At 51.9% G+C, this 19,141-nt stretch overlaps 1 protein-coding gene across 4 annotated transcripts in view; it reads left to right on the top strand.

Annotated features, from left to right (window-relative positions):
- twin (CCR4-NOT transcription complex subunit 6-like twin) overlaps window positions 1–19,141 on the top strand; it is a 313,182-nt gene that overhangs the window by 211,092 nt on the left and 82,949 nt on the right. For all 4 annotated transcript variants that reach the window (XM_075697646.1, XM_075697642.1, XM_075697635.1 and 1 more), the window contains 2 exons: window positions 5,348–5,386; window positions 5,497–5,535. In XM_075697646.1, the coding sequence (XP_075553761.1) occupies window positions 5,348–5,386; window positions 5,497–5,535 (78 nt within the window). The remainder of the gene's footprint in view (window positions 1–5,347; window positions 5,387–5,496; window positions 5,536–19,141) is intronic.

The raw sequence follows: 19,141 nt of genomic DNA, 5'->3' as shown, positions 1-19,141 counted from the left end.
ACTTGCGCTGCCCACTGGATAGCTGGCGTGGTCGCTGTCAGCGCGCCCCCTGCGTCTTCTGCTCGTGCCTGTAAAGGGGCAGCGAGAAACGGAGCAGGTTCATATCTGATGGCGTTTCGCAACGCCCCCTTCAAAGAGGGGCCGTTTCTTCATTTCTGCCTGCGCCGCCGGGTGGGCGTCGTGTGCGCGATTGAATGCCGGCTGCTGTTGCTGCTGTCAGAATGTAGGGCGGCGTTTCGCTTCCGGCTTGTTACAGCGCCGCCGCGTAAACGCGGAACCATGTTCTCTCCTTCTCCCGGGAACCTGCGGCTCGAGGCGCCGGACGCGGCGCCTTTCGACGCCGCTGCCCCCGAGGGGGCTGCTCGATGACCGGTTTGGCTTAACCGACTGACTCGCTATGCGCCGCGCGAGCCCAGATCGGGGCGCCGCGCTGCCGTGACCCGGTCTCGTTTGTCTGTCGCCTCGATCGGGTCCCCGCGGGCGCTTGCTTGCTTAGTTTTCAGCGGTCGCGCGAGTGCTTGTTTGCCCCCCCCCCCCCCCCTGCTGCTCTCGTTCTTTCCATTTGCTTGCCGCGCCGAAATGCGCGCGTGCCGCCCCTCCTTTCTCTGCGTCCCGTTGTGCGACGAAACGGTCGGCCGCAACGAGTCAATTATCCCGCTGCCTGCCCGGCATGCTCGTTCATATTGACAGCACACTGTGATCGCGCGCTCTCGAGAAACTGCGCTGCCGATCCCCACAGAACGCGGAAGATTGGTGCGCGCATTCCTTGGCGCTTTGTATTCGTGAGCGAGCGCGGGCCGCTTTGTGTTTCCCGCACCGGTGCGCGTTTTTCACTCCGCAGTGGATTCGCGCCCCCTGCTACCTCGATGTCGGACCGCGCGTTGACCGTTGTGGCAGTCCTTTGTGTCTCGCGGCTGCCACGGTGTCGAAGAGCGGAATGTGTAGCGGGCGCTGGCAGGCGTGTGCAGTGTCTTTTTTTTTTTCCCGCCCTTTTTGAGTATGATTGTTGCATTCGTGGGTGTTACGTTGTTCGGACTGCGGGGCTGATTACGCGTACCAAGCACTGTGCGTTTGTGTGCGCGGTGTATCGTGGCAATGTTGACCAGGGCTTCGTTCGTGTGTCAAAACAGTGCTTTGTGGAAACACTGGTTTGGGTGCGTCTTATTATTATTATTATTATTATTATTATTATTATTATTATTATTATTATTATTATTATTATTATTATTACCCGCCGTGGTTGCTCAGTGGCTATGGTGTTGGGCTGCTGAGCACGAGGTCGCGGGATCGAATCCCGGCCACGGCGGCCGCATTTCGGTGGGGCCGAAATGCGAAAACACCCGTGTACTTAGATTTAGGTGCACGTTAAAGAAGGCCAGGTGGTCGAAATTTCCGGAGTCCTTTACTACGGCGTGCCTCGTAATCAGAAAGTGGTTTTGGCACGTAAAACCCCAAATATTATTATTATATATTAATTTTGAAACTTGTAAAAAAATTTCACGTTCCGGGGCGCGGATGTCAGCGCTAAGGCGCGTATCCCTCGAGCGACGGGGCAACGCCCTGTTGCCATATTGGCGCGCAATACGCGGCGCGAGCTGCTGACAAACCATGTTTTTTGGCCGGCGCTTCCGCCTCATGAATGCGAAATTTGGTGCACTGAGCGACAGATTCGGGAAGACGAGCCTTGCAGAAAAATCCAACAAAGCGAGCTTGCTTTAGTGTACGACTGTCCAAGTTTCTGATATATAAATATGCACCCTGGTGGTGGTGTATCGTGCGAAGTGGGCTTGTATTGTTTTCGCCACGTATTGTCGCGCTGGCACGCTTACGCAAGGTTCGTTGACGCCAGAGTGGACGGGCCTCGAGGTATCTATTGCAATCGAACACTCTCGCTGCGCTGAGTCCCAACTGTGTCGCCTGGAAACAACGAGACGACGGTGCATTATAGTACCCAGAGGCTCCATTGTGACTCCGTGTTTGTCTTCGTAATCGGCGATTGGCGTGTAGATGGCCTCCAGGTTACTGCACCTCGAGAGGCGTATAGTGGAAATCGGGTCTCGCGTGCCGCCAAAGGTGTCGGGTATTTCTTGTACACGCTTCGCCAGTGCCGGTGGCTTTTTTCCTCCTTCCTGCGGCACTGTCTTTGTTGCGGCGCGCGCCCGTGTGGAAGTATGCGGCCCACATAATTTGTGCCTCGCGTTCAGGTGTGGTCTGGCGGCGTTGTGGCGCGGAAGTGTCGGTGCACCTTGGCGACCCCGATCTCCGCGATCGCCACCTCGGCGTCGCACCAGGAAGGTGGCACTGCGGCCTTCCCTCCACTGCGGCCCCTTGGGGGGCGGAAAACTCCGCCCCGTGTGGGTTCCTCACGGGGCTTCGATTTCCCTTTGGCTACAGCGGTGCTCGATTGACGCACCTGAAAGCGATTATTACATTTTCGGCGATTTCTGCGCCGAATGAATGAAACCACGTTTATTCCACATTAAAATGCGTCGAAGACGCTGCGGTGGAAAGAGGAGGGGTGTTATTGGAAAAGGGTAAGGCTGCCTCCGTTTTATTAATGAACGTCCTGGAGGCAGCTAAGTGGGGGCGGCATGACGCTTGTGGCTGTTGCCGAGCCGATCGCCGACGGGTGGTGCTGCAGGGTCCTGGAGGAACCGCAGCAGTGCTCGCCAGAGCTCGATGGCATGGTCCGGAGACGTGGTATCCGGGCAAGCCCAAGTCCGGAGAGAAGGCCAGGGTCCCCGCTGTATGGTGGCCAGGGCACGAAGCCCTGGCGCGAGCTTTCACGTGTCAGAGCCTCTCGACCGCGAGCGCCGAGGTTTCGAGATGGCGCGGTTTGGAGCGAGCCCTAATTGAATTTCCGTTCGGCCGCTGGTTTCAGTGACGCAAGTCCGGCGACGGTAGGAAAATGGCCCGTGCCTCAGTGTCCGGGTGGGGGACAGTGTACGACAGCGGGCACAAAAGCTCATTGTGCCTGCCGTGGCGTCCCTGCAGGACCGAGCTGCGCGCTATCGCCCCGCGGCAGCGTGGCCGCTGCGGAGCCTGCACGGCCGCGTGACCCGGCCAGGCGGCGCGCCCAAGGAAAGGCCTCCGAGAAACGGGATCAGGTCGGCGGAACGGCCGCTGGCGCTGAAATCGAAACGGCGCCCGTGTGCGCGCGGCACCTGTGCGCTTCCAGCAACGCCCAGCCCAAGGGGTTGCGGCCGGGGCTCCGTTGCTTGAAGAGGGCCTCCTCGCGCGGTGCTTTTCGAGGCTGACCTTTCCAAGCCTGAGCATTCCGCGGGGCTCTTTCATGTTCACGCAGGCGCGGCCCGTGCTCACGAGGGACGTGTCCCGAGCGGTCGTCCCTGTGCTGGGGGAGAGCGGGTATCGCTTGAGGCGTTAACGCTTACGTCGAGGCTAATACGATGCTGTCTTCTTTCATTGGCACGAGCATCGAGTGACACTCTTGTTTCTTGCGCAGCACTTCCGGCTCACCTCCTGCGACGACCGGAGAAGAAGATAAATCAGAAAAAAAATAGTACTGTACAAAATTTGTGGGTTTCATTATAGATATGATATCAAAGCATAAGTTTGGTTACAAGTTGAGCTACTGAAGTGTCTGGAATAATTAGAGTTAATTGTAAATCACTGATTACCGCACACCAAAGCACATAATCGTAGACTTTAGAGACCCGCCACGTGAGCACGACTTCGGCGAAACTCCTAGAAACCCGGAAGTGGAAAGCGGAAGTAACAACGTCAGTAATGACATCGCACACAAGAAGGTGGCATGATGTTTAACCGGCTAATTAATGGAAAGCGGTTCCTCCGAGTTCGGTTCGTGCGTTGCTAAAGTTAACCTAAAGAACACCAACGCCGAGGTGCGAGTGCCACTAAAAGACACCTAAATCAAAGATTAGGGTCTCCTACCATTTTTTTTTTTCACAACCTTGCTTTATTTTCTTTAATAGATTTTTGATGTCGCATATAATAGAAAGCGTACTTCGTCTCTTAATTTTGTTGACCTGAAGAGGGTGGCATTAGAATAATTGCACCATAAATTACAAGCGTATATATAGTTAGCAGGTTAACGATATTTAGCAACATTTATAAAGACTCTTTAGTGCGCATGTTGCAGTTGCGGAATTATAGTTGATCTCGGTTCGAAAACGCCCGCCTATTTACTAACGAATCTAGAACTAACACCAGTTTCGAGATACAAGTTCCCAAGATTGCGGCGAAATGCGTTAAAGCGTTCCGCTTATTAGCCTAAAGCGTGCTACTTGCGCACTGCGAGACAGTGTTACGTGCAACGCTAATATGTTTGTGCACGGTATCCGAAAACTGCGGCTAGTCTCCTGCCTACTAAATTGGCATGTCTTGAGCACTGGCTGACTTGGATTGCACCACTACAACTTGCGCGATGCGTTGACGTTCCACTTAGCATTGCCCCGCTGTGCGGTGCAAGGAAAGTCTTCTTGGCAAATAAGTAGAAAGCCGATGCAATTAGCATATGACAAAACGGTGAACCTTTAAAGTTTATTTCGCCAACAGTTCCGAGGGTATAGCAGAAACGCCGTGTTATGAATCTGTTGTGTTGTTTTCGGTCATACGGCTGCGGCCTGCGCGATGAGCAGATACACTAGGGGTGTGGCGAATGAATATTCGAAATTTCACGTATGATTTCGATTTCGGAATTTTGTATTCGGTTAATACGTCCCTGCCATGGGAGCCTGCCTGAGATGGTCTCTTTATATGCCCTGTTGTGAGCCAAACTGTGGGGACTTTATCATTTTGCACATTTACAAACTGTCCATTCCAATGCACCACCAGCAGTATAGCACGCATCGGAAGAAAATGAAGCGTTCGTTTTTAATTGTTGCCGGATTTCTTATCCACGTTTCTTTTTCTACCTTTTTTAGAAACAGAAAAAAAATATATTTATAATTGCCATTCCATATCCGAAGCGCGTTTTTTTTTTCTCTTTCTTTTAAATGTGCCTGTACTATTTGATTCGAAATTTTAGCGATTGGATCACCCCTAGTAATAATCTCGTTTTGAGCGTGATACCTCAAGGTGACCACTGAGGATTGTCTTCATTGTATATGACAGCTTCTTTCTTATTGGAAGCGGGCGTCTGTATCGTGCGAAGCTCGTTCTTCTGCATAAGTGATCTCTCGTCCCGTGGCTTTGTTGCTGCTCGCAGCTTTGCTTTGCTGTAGCAGTTCGCTTAACGTGTGATTTTTCGGTTGCCGGTCAATTTTCCTTGCCTCAGCTACCGTTTCGCTAACAATCTATAACGCGACGCAAACTCTAAAGGCGCCATGTGCTTCAACGCCTTGCTATCTATCTTGTCCATTCCTAGGAGACCAGACGTGGTGGAGCGCGTACTCAAATGATTCTGGTCAGTATCTTTGACTCTCAGTGCAGTGCTCATAACGCATTAAACTTCTGACATGCTACTGACCGCTCATCCTGTTACCAACATCTCTAATGCTATTCTCATTATCGCAGAATGTATCGTGTGTGCCACCGCTGAAGCCGACGCGTACGGTATGTATACCGTTATCGTAAATATATACAGGGCCGCCCACTCTCAGGGCAAATAGGTCATTAGCCTTCATTACTCATCATCATCGCGTTTATCTTAAGCTGAAACATGACTATGAATGACTCCACGTTAACCTTTCCCTGCGGTAGCCGAGCCCCACTCTTTCGTTATGCCTATATGTGCGCAACTCCTTACATTTAACCTAATTTGTGGGGATTGAAAGTGGCAAACATTGCGCCTGACGCTGATATTTACGAATAAATTATTAATATTCAAGCCCAATTTCGAATTCAGGTTTCTATGTTCACCTTAATACTAAACACGTGTTCTCGACCAAGAAGTGGACAACCTTGTATCGTACGTCTGGATGTATACTTTAGCACTGTGCTCAATAGTGCTACTGCAACAAGGACACGCAGGGAAACAAATACCACGGAACTATGTGGCCTTGTTTCAGTCGCCGCGTTTGAGCATATATTTCTAAAGATGAACCAACTAGCCCTCACGAGGATGTTACTGATGCGTGTGTGTACTCTCGCAGAAGCGCAGATCACGTGTCACGTGCCTGCTATTCTTTGGCACGCTGGGCGCGGACGCTGGACGGCACCAGTTGTGCAGGCGGGACCTTAGCTGTGGTGTGTGGTCGTTGTGCCGCTGCCCCGTGTGTGGAACCAGATCAGGAGCGTTGATAGCTACACAGATGCGCTCTCCATGACGACGAAAGGCGGCAGAGTGGCGGGTGCATACGTACATAGCGAACAAAAACAGCGCCGCGAAGTCTGTGTGCTCTTCCTTCAGAGCCTCGGAATTGTCGGCGTGTACCTCCGCCACAACGAATGCGCGCATCATGTACAGAGTCCGTGCTGTATATGCACCCGAGCTCTTCTCACCCGTCCCCTGTGCAGTAGTACTGTTGAGGTGACCTTATAGCGAGAGACAGTTACGGCGCTGCGCTTTTCTCGTTCCGTTTCCTTCCTATAAAAGTCGCTGTGCTATCCACCCGTGCGCAGCTGCATAATGCAGAAGCGCAGCAGCTTTTCCGCTAACGCGCGCCCGCCCGCCCTAATCGTTCGCCTGTTTCTCCGAGTAACGGATTCTTTGAGAAAGCGCCTGCGCACACCTGTGTGTACACTATTTGAGGTTGTTGTCCTTCAAACACTGGTTCACGGGCAGCGTATTAGAAGGCCAGGCCTATATCGTGACAAGGGACTAGCGGTGCATTGTGTACTGCGTACGTTTCTCTTCTCTCTCTTTCAGCTTTATAATGTTCTAATTTCGACCTTTAAAAGGGATTGAAAAGGCCGCCATATTGTTTCATATATATCCTTTGAGCAGGTAGGCGAGCTCGTTTTATTATGCGTTATATCATTTTTTTTTTTTTGCGTGTACTTGATTGCAACAGCAGTCAGTCGTCATACGATGTTCATTTTAACCACTATGTAAGGACCGGTAAGTAGTGTTATAGCTTGGAAAATGAAGCATCTGGTCGCTTTTCTAGTTTTCGAATGCACTTGTTTAGAACCGGTTAGTATCGAATTTGTTACTTGCAATTGAAATGGTCATTCGAAATGTGAAAACCTTCAAATATTTTGATATTCTTCATGACTATGTCGAGCTTGGCTTTCGCAGCCCGTGGGCTTGTGTGGATTGACGCGCGCTGATCGTAAGTTTGAGCACGTTTAACGCATCTCGTACTTCTCTTTTACTATCGGGAAGCTACGATGGTGTGGTCGCACGCCTATAGCAGTTCTCGCGCAGTTGTCCGCAGATCTGGAACTGTTGGGCTTTATACCATCGCCCTTGCTCCAAACCTATGTAGTAAAATGCCGGTCAAGATTTGCCCAACCCTCTTTTGTTACGAGACATACTGCAGCGTTTTATTTTTGTTTCTTAAGTTAAAGCTTCGGGCTGCGAAAGCTAAGTTCTCACCACAGAACTGTATGTTTTCTTGAGTTACAAAATATAGCTGTTTACTGAACAAGGCGAGGGTGGTGTGAGTAGGGGTAACATGGAAAGGTATTGCTCAGTTTCCACGGTTAAGCCGCGCTTGCTGACCGAGCAGCGTCGTTGTAAATGGGTAGAAAATGGGTAGAAATGGGGAATTTTGTAGAGGAAGCAGGCGGACAAAGTTGTTCTTCCAGTAGTGGCCTGACTGACTGTGCTACGTTTGATCATGTCGCGTGACGTCGGTGTGCTGCATGACAGAACTTTATTTTTTATTATTATTTTTCTTTCTTTAATTTGCGCAGTATGTTCCTTCGTATGTTATTAGTACGCGGACTGTAATGTCTTTTATTTCGTGTTGCGCACAATAGGACAAGGCGTTTTGCTACTGACGCATTCGCTGTATGGGCTTGGCGATCCAGCAATATATAGTTGGCCGAAGCGCGTTCATGCGTTGGATTTTGTATGCGTGTTAAAAATGGACTAATTGTTTGCGAAGACGGGGCTCCATTGTGTGTGTGTGTGTGTGTTTTTTTTTTTTTTCACGATGCAGCGTTGCGTGCAACACGGGCTCTAAACCGTTTCCTAAATTGCTCTCGAACCGATCGAGCCTAATACCGAAGCAACGACTTCAGCGTCTCGGTCCACTTCGGACGCTTCCTCAACGAGCAGGCAGCGACGCGCGAGTCGGTCTGTGGCGCCTGTTTGGCGTGCACAGCCTGACGTCGCGCTCTGCACGAGGAAGCGCCCAGGGCCTGCCGATTAGCGGCCTGTTTACACAGGCAGCGCCTGCCCGCATTTGGGAACGAGGCATATGCCCAATATAGAAGACACCGCTCGACCGACTCTGTCGCAGGCGCCGCCTCGGGGCGACAGCAGCGGCTAACGTCGCCGCCTTGCGCTGAAAGAGGCTTTTGCCGCCGCTCTTGCGCGCTGCACATGATCGCACGGCTTCGTTGTCTCGCTGTCTTGGCTTGTGGGGGCAACCGGTGGCTGGCAGGCCGTCAATCACCTTCGGGGGGGAAGGGGGTACCCGACCTCGTCGCCCTTGCTCTCATGCATGCATGCATGCATGCATGCCTATACGTTGTGCGCCTGGAGGGAGCTAGATGATCTACGGGAATACGAAATATGACGTCCCCCCCCCCCCTCCCTCCTCCTGGGGAGAATATTCTGGCTTCTGTACCCCCTATACACGCGGGCCTCCACAGCCGCTGCTGCTGCAGCTGATTTGCCTCTTTTGTAGTCTTGCACTTTCCGACACAGTTATTCATTGCAGGTGATGTGTGCTTGTTTATACGAACGGTGGAGGCTTCTTCCGGCGGGTAAGAATGACGAAGAAACTGAGGCGAGGTTTACAGGGCAGAAGGGAAAAATCATTGCGGCGGCAGGCAAAACTGCGCTTCTGTTATTCTGCCGCAATGCTGAATATCAGAGATATTCAACTGAGATTCAACCTCTGCCGTCTCCGTGACCGGTGGTCAAAAGAAGAAAGAAGAAAAAAAAAACGAAGAAGTAAATTGAGTAGAGGGAAGAACCGCATCGAACAGGTCTGTCTTAGCGCTTATGCATTTCACAACAGCTTGGCCCCATTCGCCAAGAAGTGATCATTGTCTGCATGCTACGTGCATATGTATATTCGTTGGGGACACCTCAACGCCCGCTTGATGCTCGGCTCTGCATACGGAAACCTGAGAACTGGGTCATCAAATGGAACAAAAACAAAAAAGCGAAAGTAGCTTCTTGACGTAGGTTGAACGCACCCGATGCAGCAGGCGTCGTCTTGTCCCCTCGAACCGTGCGAGTTGGATGTATTGCGCCAAGCTGGGTACGCGTAACGAACGGAGGCTTCGAAAGCTTGCTCGTACGCGCACCCATGTCCACACAGAATGTACACCCTTTTGTGGAGCTGAAGCGAGTCTCGCGATCTCAAATGTGGTCTGTCATACCCGGTTTGCGACAGCCGGAAACAAACGTGCTGAGGAATCTACCCGTAATGTGGAGAGAAAACGCCGCGCGCTCGGCGATCGGCGGGGAGTGAATCACTGATATCGCCGGTCTCCTGCCAGCTCGGCTCCTTCCGGTGATTCGATCCTCCCACATATTCTTCTGCGGAAGCAGCGAGCCGCCTGTTTCCCTAGCGTTGTCAGCGAGAGTGAGTGGCTCGGCGTTGTAGTACAGCGCCACGCGTTTCATCCTGCCGCTCGGCGACATGCGTGCTTTTGTGCGCCCGCTGCCACTGTCGTGTATGGGCGCGCGCTTCGCGAGAGAGCGCCTCGTGTGACCTGCATCGGGGCGTCGCCGCGGAGCCCCTTCTTCCGCTTCCCCGCCCACGAAGACGCTCGCCCAGGGGCGCGCATCCCTGATTTCCGCCTTTGTCGGCCGGCGCACCGCTGCACGTCGCGCCCGATTTAGGCCGCCACTCCAGTTCAGAAAGAAGGCGCGCTTCCCACACGGCGTGGGTCCACGCCGCTGCACCGCCTGGGCGGCGTCCGCTTCTCTCCATGTCCGATTTTTTTAGTCGACCCGGCGGTTACATTGTGATCAGCGTCCACCCAACGCTGCTGCTGGCCATGCAGTTGGGGGAGGGAACAGCCGAGCGGTGGACGCTTGTCTATCTAGCGCAGGCTTATACATCCCCGGGCTCGCTACAAGGCCGCACGCAGTTCGGTGTACGTAAGCGAAAGGCAGCGAGCCTACGTCAGCATTTTAATGAGGTTTCGGCGCGCACGCTTAGAGAGCGTCGTATGTGCGGTGTGAATCGGCCTACTACGCGAGCGTTATTAACACGTGCCGTAATACGTGGGACGCGCCGTTCCGCTGACCCGCGCGCGCTGCTGGCACGCTTCTTTCGGTCCCCCTGTTTGGGACACGCATGTGGAGCGTCGCCTCCGCGCCTGCCTTCGTCGCTCATTGTCTCCCGCGCGGCCCGGCGCATTGTTTCGAGACAAGAGTGAGCCGGGCTCTTATTTGCCTCCCCGGCCTCGTTTTCCCGACAAACGGCGGCGACTGTGGCGCTCATCGCGTGGCGGCATTCAGCCCACGGTTGTTCTTCGCTCTCGTCGCCTTGTTAGCGTTGTTATGCATGCGGACGGCATACGCCCTCCCTCGTGCGCCTATGCTGGTCTCGTTGATTGTTCCTGCCCGCCATTCACTGCGCTCCACACTGCCACAGCGATCCGGAAACTCTTTCAACTCTTTTTCTGCCAATGCATTTTTTTTGTCCCCGGAAATATTTCAGGCTGTAAAAACTGACACAAGTAACAGAGGCCTTGTGAGCACTTGCACCTGCTGCAAAGCATGTAATGACAGGTTTTCCAACCGAGGATGGGCAACAACGCGATTATGCCTCCAACCGGGCTATATCGATTGCTCGTTATCCGTTTGCTCTCGAAATAGTTAATAAATTTACTGCGCTGGTGACAGCGGTAAACTAGCAAGCTATGGCTTATTCAGAACGAGAACACCATCTAATGTCGAAATCAGTTTAGATAATTTCGTGTTAATGTTTTTTGTCTTCTTCGTTAATGAAAAAAAAAAAAGCGAAAGTGTGAGTGCGAGTGTGGCTGTCTTTGCACACTGTTGGTGCAGCAACGGCGGCGTAGTGCGGGGTTGGTCTCATCAGGCGCGTATGCTTCGGGTTGCTTTAATCTGACTCGTTTCCTTCGCAGCTGAACCATTTTCGCTTTGAGCGTTGTGTTCTTGAGGGTCATACAAGAATATTTTTTCTAGTCTTGCGATTGTACAGCTTTCGCATTAAAAAAAAAAAATGCCGGCTCAGACGCTTGCGTACTCGCACGAGATGGATATTACGTTAATTTCATTCACTTCCCGTCGTCGGCATCGCAAAATCTTGTGTCGTACAGCGTGTACCGGAGTTGCCGTATGCAGCGATCACGTTTTAAACTTTGTATTAAGCTTAAACTTCGATGCCGCATTTTTTCAGCGTGGAACTTTTTCTCTCCGATCCATCTTGCTTAACGCGTGAGTGCTCGCGTCATAACCCCGATGCCGTGCACTGGTGCCTCGCATCAGTTGCATACATACAGTAGGGCCATTGATAATGCCGGCCGGCTTTTCAAAATTCTGCATCTCGTTTCGAATGCGGAGCAGACTGCTCGCTTTGAAGAGGAGCCAAATTGATGGACTGAATTCTCTGACGGTAAGTGCAGCCTGATCGCGCCGCGTTAGTTTTGGTTCAGGTCGTTCGTGTCATGTCCATGGCCGGTAAATCAAAAGAACGCCTGCGCACAATTGAGTGAGGTTATGCGAGAAAGCGTGTTAATCCCATCGTTTTCGTAACAGCTGTCGATCCGTCTTGCGCTAAGCTTAAACTCAAATATTAGAATCGAAGCTGGAGAAGTGCATCTTTCCTAGAGGAAGAAGGAAGGGGAGGCGGTTAGTCAGTCTTGCAGCCGCCATTACGTTGGCGTCTACTTCGCTTTTGTTGGTCTGCGCTGCTGTCCTCTCCCCCTTATTTGTTACCGCGCAGCATTTAAGAAGTCTGGACCGTTTCCAATTTGGCCCGCGTGCGAGTTAGCGATTTAGCGATTACTTTGAGGCCAGCAGTTGACTTGCGCGATGCCCGAAAGCTCAGTGAGTACTTGTTGAGAAGTTGCAGTCCATCTCGCGGGTATGCGCTCACAATCTGTAACTGCTTATCCGGCACGGCCCGGCTTTGTGGAGTCAAAATTTGCGATGCATAGCTAGCAGGGCACAATGGACGCCTTATTATTTATCTCGTAATTATAACGTAGTGGACGATTATATCGTAATCGTAGTGGACGATTGAAAAGCCGAATGAGCGTCTTCGCGCGACGTCGTAGCGGCGGTGTTGGGAATCCGCACGAACTGTCCGGCAATGCGTCTTCAAAACATCTGCACTCACGGATAATTTCGTCTACCATCGAGCAGTCTTTAAAAACGAGCAAGTTAAACGCATTATCGGCAATGCCTTTCAGAATGTACCTCGCTTTGTCAGCCTCGGGCATACTGGTATCGACGCGGCGGCAAAGAGCTAGGACATCAAATGTGTACGCAACGTACGACTCGGGAGCTGTCTGAGCCCGACAGGATAGGTCTTTCGCAGCGGCGCACTTGCGACCAGCGAGCTTGCCGAAGAGGTCGCGAAGTTTTTGCTTGCATACGTCCCAGCTGGTCAACTCTTCTTCCTGTGTGTCATACCAGGTGCGTGCTGGTCCCTGGAGGTAGAAGAGAAGATTTGCGAGCATCACTGTCGGGTCCCATCGGTTGTGTGCAGCGACGCGTTCGTATATGCCAAACCATTCTTCGATGTCGACTTTGTCGGTGTCGTTACCAGAGAAGGTGCCGGGTCGCGCGGATGGTTCAAGACGACTGACGGTTGCGGTGTCGCGTATGCTGACGGCCCGGGTGCGCCGGGTGCTGACGCCGTGCTTAACCCAGTGGCCTGGTCGTCTGTCAGCATGGTAGGACGTCCGAAGACAAGCCCGCTGCGGAGTTCCGTCTCGTGCAATACCCCGCACCTCCACCAAAAATGAAACGGGCAGAGATATAAGGTTAAATGGGACCGTGTTTACTCTGCAGAAAATATGGCCGGTACGACCAGTATGGCCGAGCGTAAGGTTAGCCCTCTACGTCGTCTCTTTCGTCTTGTTGCAGATCGTCGTCGTTGTCCCTCTCGTGGCACCGTGACACTATATATACATATATTGAAAGACAGAAGACGTCCAGGACAGGCAGCGCTAGCAGACCCGTTTATTCCACATGCACTGTCCAGGCTCCAATACGAAGAAGAAAAGGAGATGTGACAATACACTGCGATGTCTCTCCCTCACTTTATTTCGGTCTGTCTATTTAGAGCTTGCAGTTGAAATTAGACCTACCACATTCGCAAATGTATTCTACTTGTGACGACGCGTTGCACGTCTGGTTCATGTAAACCTTGCAATACAAACCACTCAGTAAAGTTTAAGCCCGCCGCGTTGACGCAACGGCATTGTCGTTCCTCCTCTGAGCAAAGAGGCTTTGAATTTCGGTCGCTGCAGCCGCATTCGATGAAGGCCGCGAACCGCACGAGGTCAAAATTAGCCCAGGCATGCGATAGACTCCGGTTGTTTCAACAAGAAATGTAGGTTTTGTGGGGTGAAGGCAGACCTTTACCACACGTTATGGGCCTGTCAATAGAAACAGACCCTATAGACATCATAAATCAACCAACAAATGAGTGGTGGGTGGCAACTCTGTCCAGCTCAGACCTCGAGAGCCAACAAGGGCTCATCGAGAGAGCACGTAGGGCATCAGCATTCGCCAATGGAGTCCCGGACTGGGTGCCGACTGCGTCAACCCTCTTTTCAAAAGATCTCAATAAAAACTTGCATCATCGTCTTCCACTACGGTGTCTCTTGCAGCCTAGGTGCATATAAGGAAAAAATATCCAAGAAAGATCTAAAAAAAAGTGAAGGGCATTCGATGATTATAGGTCGTGCTTGGTGGCGCGTGTAATGCGCCTTCATTATTCCTAGTATACAAGAAAGAAATCTCGGTGAGAAACCGCGGGAGCCGTCACACATCTCGTTTTGCCGCTTCGACTTGAGAGCTGTGCTCCACGTTCGCGTGTGCGACCACCGCTGTGTGGTACACCTTTTCATTCCGATCTGCTTGACCAAAATAAGAGTTTTCTCCTACTGTGGACTTATCAATTCCTAATCGGAGGAGTTTTACGCCATCTTGTAATATCGAGACCTCGTCCTGGCAGCACATCGGATTAGAGGAGCAAAACGAGAATTAAAAAAAAAAACGCTCCTTCCTCTGAAGCCTTTGAAAGGCTGACGTGCCTGTAGCGCGTAGCGTTCTCCTCCTACGCGCGCGCAGTCGGTGCGAAGATACGCTGTCGTCACGGCTGAGGTGCGAATCGAGCTAAACGGCCCTCGGCCAAGTTTCCAGCGCTCCGTCCCCCTGGGCGTCGGCAGCCGCGGGGCCGTGAATCATGTCAGCGGCGGCTGATGCGCGGTCGCGCGCAGTCTTGCCGGAAGCGCTCTCTCCGGGGGGCTCCGAGCCTGCAAGCGGATTCGCAGCCTTGTCTGTGAGCACTACTGCATGACCCCGTTTTCAGGTTTTTCTGCCGCGGCGTCCATTCGACGTTTTCTCGTCAGTGCAGTGGTTCTCTGCCTGATCGGTTGTCAGCTGTGCGGGGCGTTGCGCAATCCTCGGCAGGTAGCACAATCCCTAGCCCGCGGCGAGAGAAAAGCGGCGCGAGTTAATCACTTCTTTTGGGCAGGTCGCGGGCGGACGTCTTCCGGCTCGCCGCATTGACGCGCGCGACTTGACGTGCGCGCTCTGGTGCCGTGCCGAATGTGTGGCGGAGTCATCTGCGCGCGTATTAACCTCGGGCTGTCGCCTTCGCGCGTCTCCTCGTCCTGGGTCGCCTCGTCGCTGCTCTTTGCCGGCCAAGCGTTGTCCGCGCCTCATTTTTGGCCAACGCGAGCCGCGCTCATCGACGGGCTGTGGCAGCTTTTGATCCCGCCGTGTCCACTGTGTGTGTCATGTTTGCGAGCCTCGTCGGAGGCACCGTGCCACCTTTCGTCGACCGTGCTGTTGTTCTCATTATTTACTCGGGAACGCCGTCCGTATCGTCTCTCGCGTGCTGCTCCACGAGAAAGTTGCGCTGCGCTCTTTGAAGCGAACTTCCGCATGCGTCGTTGTTTGCTGGGGCTGTCTCGTAACGGGCAGTCGAAGGTGACCGAGAAGAAAGCGCGAGGTTACTGTAGTGCTGCAGAGTAGTCGCTAATGGTGAGGCGCGCGTCAGGTGGCGGTAATTTCAGAAAGGTTGCCACGACTGCTGGGCTACGTTTTGATCAGTACATTCATGCCTTCGGCGCCTGCCTGTCATCCGAGTCGATCGAGACGCCGTTTAACCGTATGGACATGCAGCCTCGCGACGCTGCGCAGTCATTTGGCGCGAGGACATGCGGAGCAGGAAGTCGTCGTCAAACGAGGGACGAGATCGGATGAAATGGGCCGCCGCGGTGATTTCCTTTCAAGCCAGCGAGGACCTCGCTTCACTGGAGCCGGATTTACGCGATCCCAACGCGGTTGTGCAGCTATTTAGAGTCTGCCGTTTTGATGGGGTGGAAGTGGGCGGATGGAATAGAAGTGAAGCGTGGTCGTCATAAAGCGAAAGTTTGTGATCTAAATTTCCTTCATGGCCTGACAGATCTTTTCTGCCACCCACCTCCACCATTCCTCTGCGCTCCTTTTTATCTCTACCTTCTGCGTACTGTCGGTCTATCTCAGCGCTGTCTGACGTCGTTCCGTTCGAAAGGAATTCGAAGCGTGCATGTCAAAGGCATGCACAGCCGTATTCATCTTTGTTGACTCATTTCTGAAGAATGAAGCGTCCTTGTTAAGAATATGACGTAAACGACTTCTACTCGTATTCATCTGTTTGGGCGGCACCGGATTAAATGGGGAAATTAAAGAGCGCAAGAAAAAAAATCGATTGATAAATTGAGGGTCGTCGGTCCTTCGCTCTGATAAGGCTATAGAACAGTTTCGCTAACATCTCGGCGATCCCTTGTTTAATTCGGTATCATAGGGAATGTTTCCGTCGAGAGCACGAGAAATCTGCAGAGCTTTTGCTTATGCACGTGCATCTGCATTCGGACATAGGCTCGGACTATGTCGTAGAAGTTCGTTTCGTGTTACACCACTCACTTCATATGGATAGATCGATCATCCTTTTTTTTTTTAATGGTTATTTGATGTGAGTCTTCGCTCAGTGGCTTTTGCTGATCGTCTGCGGATGTGCGGTGCGCAAGTGCTATTGTTATCTCATTATTGTGTTCTAATCAACCGTGGCCACCGCTTTTCTACTTTTCCCTCCTTTGAGCGGATCGACGCGTGCTCTTATCTGTGTGCGGATGTTTCGTCTGTTGAGGGGGATTTGCGCTTAAAAAGACGCGTGCGCATGTTTAGAAAGAGGGGACGAACACAAGCGCTTGTTCGTCGCCTCGGGGAGATGCCGTTCTAGGCAGCAGCGACGTATAGAAGCAATTCAAGACTTGCGCTGTGAGCAGAGACTGTTGCATAACTAAGCCGTTTGTATTGTTGCACGCTTCCGGATATGAATTCTTGAGCGTCGGCCTTTGATGTGCACACGTGGCAGTCTCTCTTTTTCTACGCACCATCCCTGCTACGTGTGTTCGTCCCCTCTTCCAGTGTGTGCGATTTCTTTAGCGCTGATTTCCCCTCAACAGTTACTATGCAAGACCAGCTAGCCCTACAGTAAATCTTTATTGAGTATATGTTTCGTATTTATTTAACAATGCTATCAGCCCGAGGGCCTTTACAGGAGTGGAAGGTAAGAGCACATACAAATAATACAGTATGAAAAAAAAAAACTAAATGAACACAGGCGTCTCAGGAGAGATACGAATCAGTTTAAATTATACGCACTGTACAAATTCCCCCCAATAAATAAATAAATGAATAAATAAATAAAATAACCACCTGAATATTTAAAAATTTATTTAACGATAGGTATGTGTAGCTCATTTTGCTTTGAACCAGCTGGATTTGTCAGCGACGCCGCAAAATTATATGACCTCCCTTTGTCGGTGCTACGCGCTTGTTTATAGCCCAGCGGGCCACGTAGAAGTGGAAAGGCGGTGTGCATGAAAAGTTCGCGTGACATCGTACGCACGAGCGTGCAGCGGGAGTGCGAAGTAACCTTTTGCCTCGCTCACAAGCAGAGGCAAATGCGATGCCGTGCTCCGCCTTGGCGGTTCCTGCACGCGCACCACTCGCCGGTGCCACGGCACTGATACCGATCGGTGAGGCGAAGCAGAGAAGTGGCCCCAGCGGGGAGGGCTGGCGCGAAGACCCTGCGCAGGTTTTGCAAGCACCCCGGGGGCATCGAGCAGCTCGCTTCGTCTGCAAGAAGCAGGAAGCGGAGCGCGCGCTTAGCCCCCCAGCTTTATACGCTCCAACTGCGAACCCTCTCGTGGCTGCAGGCACTGCTAGGCGGCGGTATGATTTCATTTTGTTTTTTTTCTTCGTGCCACGCAGTCTTCCTCTCTAGCTCACCCATTTGCGCGGCCCCGCTGTCGTGTGGCGGCCCTCGTGCCATGCCCGGTGTCCCGCTGGAACCGTGGCCTCCGAGATTGGACGGTATACGGCGCCCACTGGTTCAGTCCATGGTGAAACGAACGCCGCTAGACGACGCCGTCCAAAAAAATTCGCGCGTACGCCAGCATAAGAATAAGCAGAAACAGTGTCGCGATGATAGAGAAGTGCTCTGCCAAATATTACACCTGCCGAGGTCAAACGAAGATGTCGTTTTCTCTTTGCCACTCTGAGAGAGCATCGGCGAATCGTAAAGTTCGTGGCTCGGCACTCGCTTCGTATAGCCTCTGTGATAAGGGGCGGTGTTTGCCCGTGCCCAACATAGTTAGGTTTTCACCTCTCCGTTGGCTCCTGGTTATCCAGCAGCGTAACACACTAACTCCTAGAGTTCGTTACTTCAAAAACTATTGTGCTGTTTAGGCGTTATTGCAAACGAAGCGCGGACGTTTCTTTCACTGTGGGTTACGGCACTGTGCATCCTGCCAAGTATATAAATTCCAAGAGTTCTATTTCAGCAATGCCCATATATTACCTGTGACGTGGGTTTTGTTATAAGGGCTTCATGCAGAAACAGTATGGTGCATTGCTTCGGAGGTCTTCTCGAACACTTTTGAGACATGGTCCCGGGTAACAAGTAATTTTTAATAACTCCTGAAGCAATGCACGGTTAGGACTAATACAAGGAGGTAACTATTGCAAAATATTGGGATACCTGATTCATGCATGAAAAAAAAAAAGCAGTATGCTGCTCCAAGCAGCATAGATCAAAACACACGTCTTGTGAGAACTATCGTGTGGTTAAAGCAATCATGCAGATCCTTGCTATTTTAAAACCTGTCATCCGTTTTTGAGTAGTTTCTGTACTTGTTCTTAATAAAGGCAAAATCAGACATCTACCCGTTCGTAGCAATTGCTACAAAGGAAAACCCATGCGGGTTTCGATCGAAAGAAAAGCCTCAGAGCTGAAGAAAAATTAGTCCAGTACGTGACATTTTAGTACTGAAAGCCACGCTCCGAACGACTGCTGGATCGAACAGCATCTGTGCGAGCCTATTGCCTTCTGTTGCCTTTGAAGTAAGCGCGCAGACGTCGCCACTCTTCGAGGATCTGCGTCGCAAACCAAACCCCGCACGTTTACTTCAAGTAGCGCGATAACTCGGTGTTTAGCGCCGTCGGGCACTATATATCTAATATTGCCACAGGGACACGATTTCGATCACCAGGGACGGCAGAGTTTCGTTTCCCTGCGCGATATATAGTGAGGATGGGAAGGTGGTCTGACAGCAACTTAAAGGAATGGGTGGAGGCGGACGCAGCAGACCCACTCTCGGACAGTTAAACATACTGTCGCAGTAAAGACAAAAGTGAAAAGCCGCTACACGAATCTTGCCTTTGGTATATATGTGGCCAAGCAGACAACTAGGGCAAATCGTCTGCGGTCGCGTGTTCTCATGAAAAACCTCGTGAACAAGCGTGCTCGTCCCAATATGCTGCCTGCCGCCGAAGTTCGCTCGCGGTTCGCGGCGCCGCGCGGTGCGTGTCCTTCCGCGCTGAAGCGGA

The sequence above is a fragment of the Dermacentor variabilis genome, chromosome 1 (genome assembly GCF_050947875.1).
Source record: "Dermacentor variabilis isolate Ectoservices chromosome 1, ASM5094787v1, whole genome shotgun sequence".
In the NCBI taxonomy this organism is placed as follows: domain Eukaryota; kingdom Metazoa; phylum Arthropoda; class Arachnida; order Ixodida; family Ixodidae; genus Dermacentor; species Dermacentor variabilis.
The sequence above is the reverse complement of the archived record's forward strand: the minus strand, read 5'-3'. Positions and strand labels throughout refer to the sequence as shown.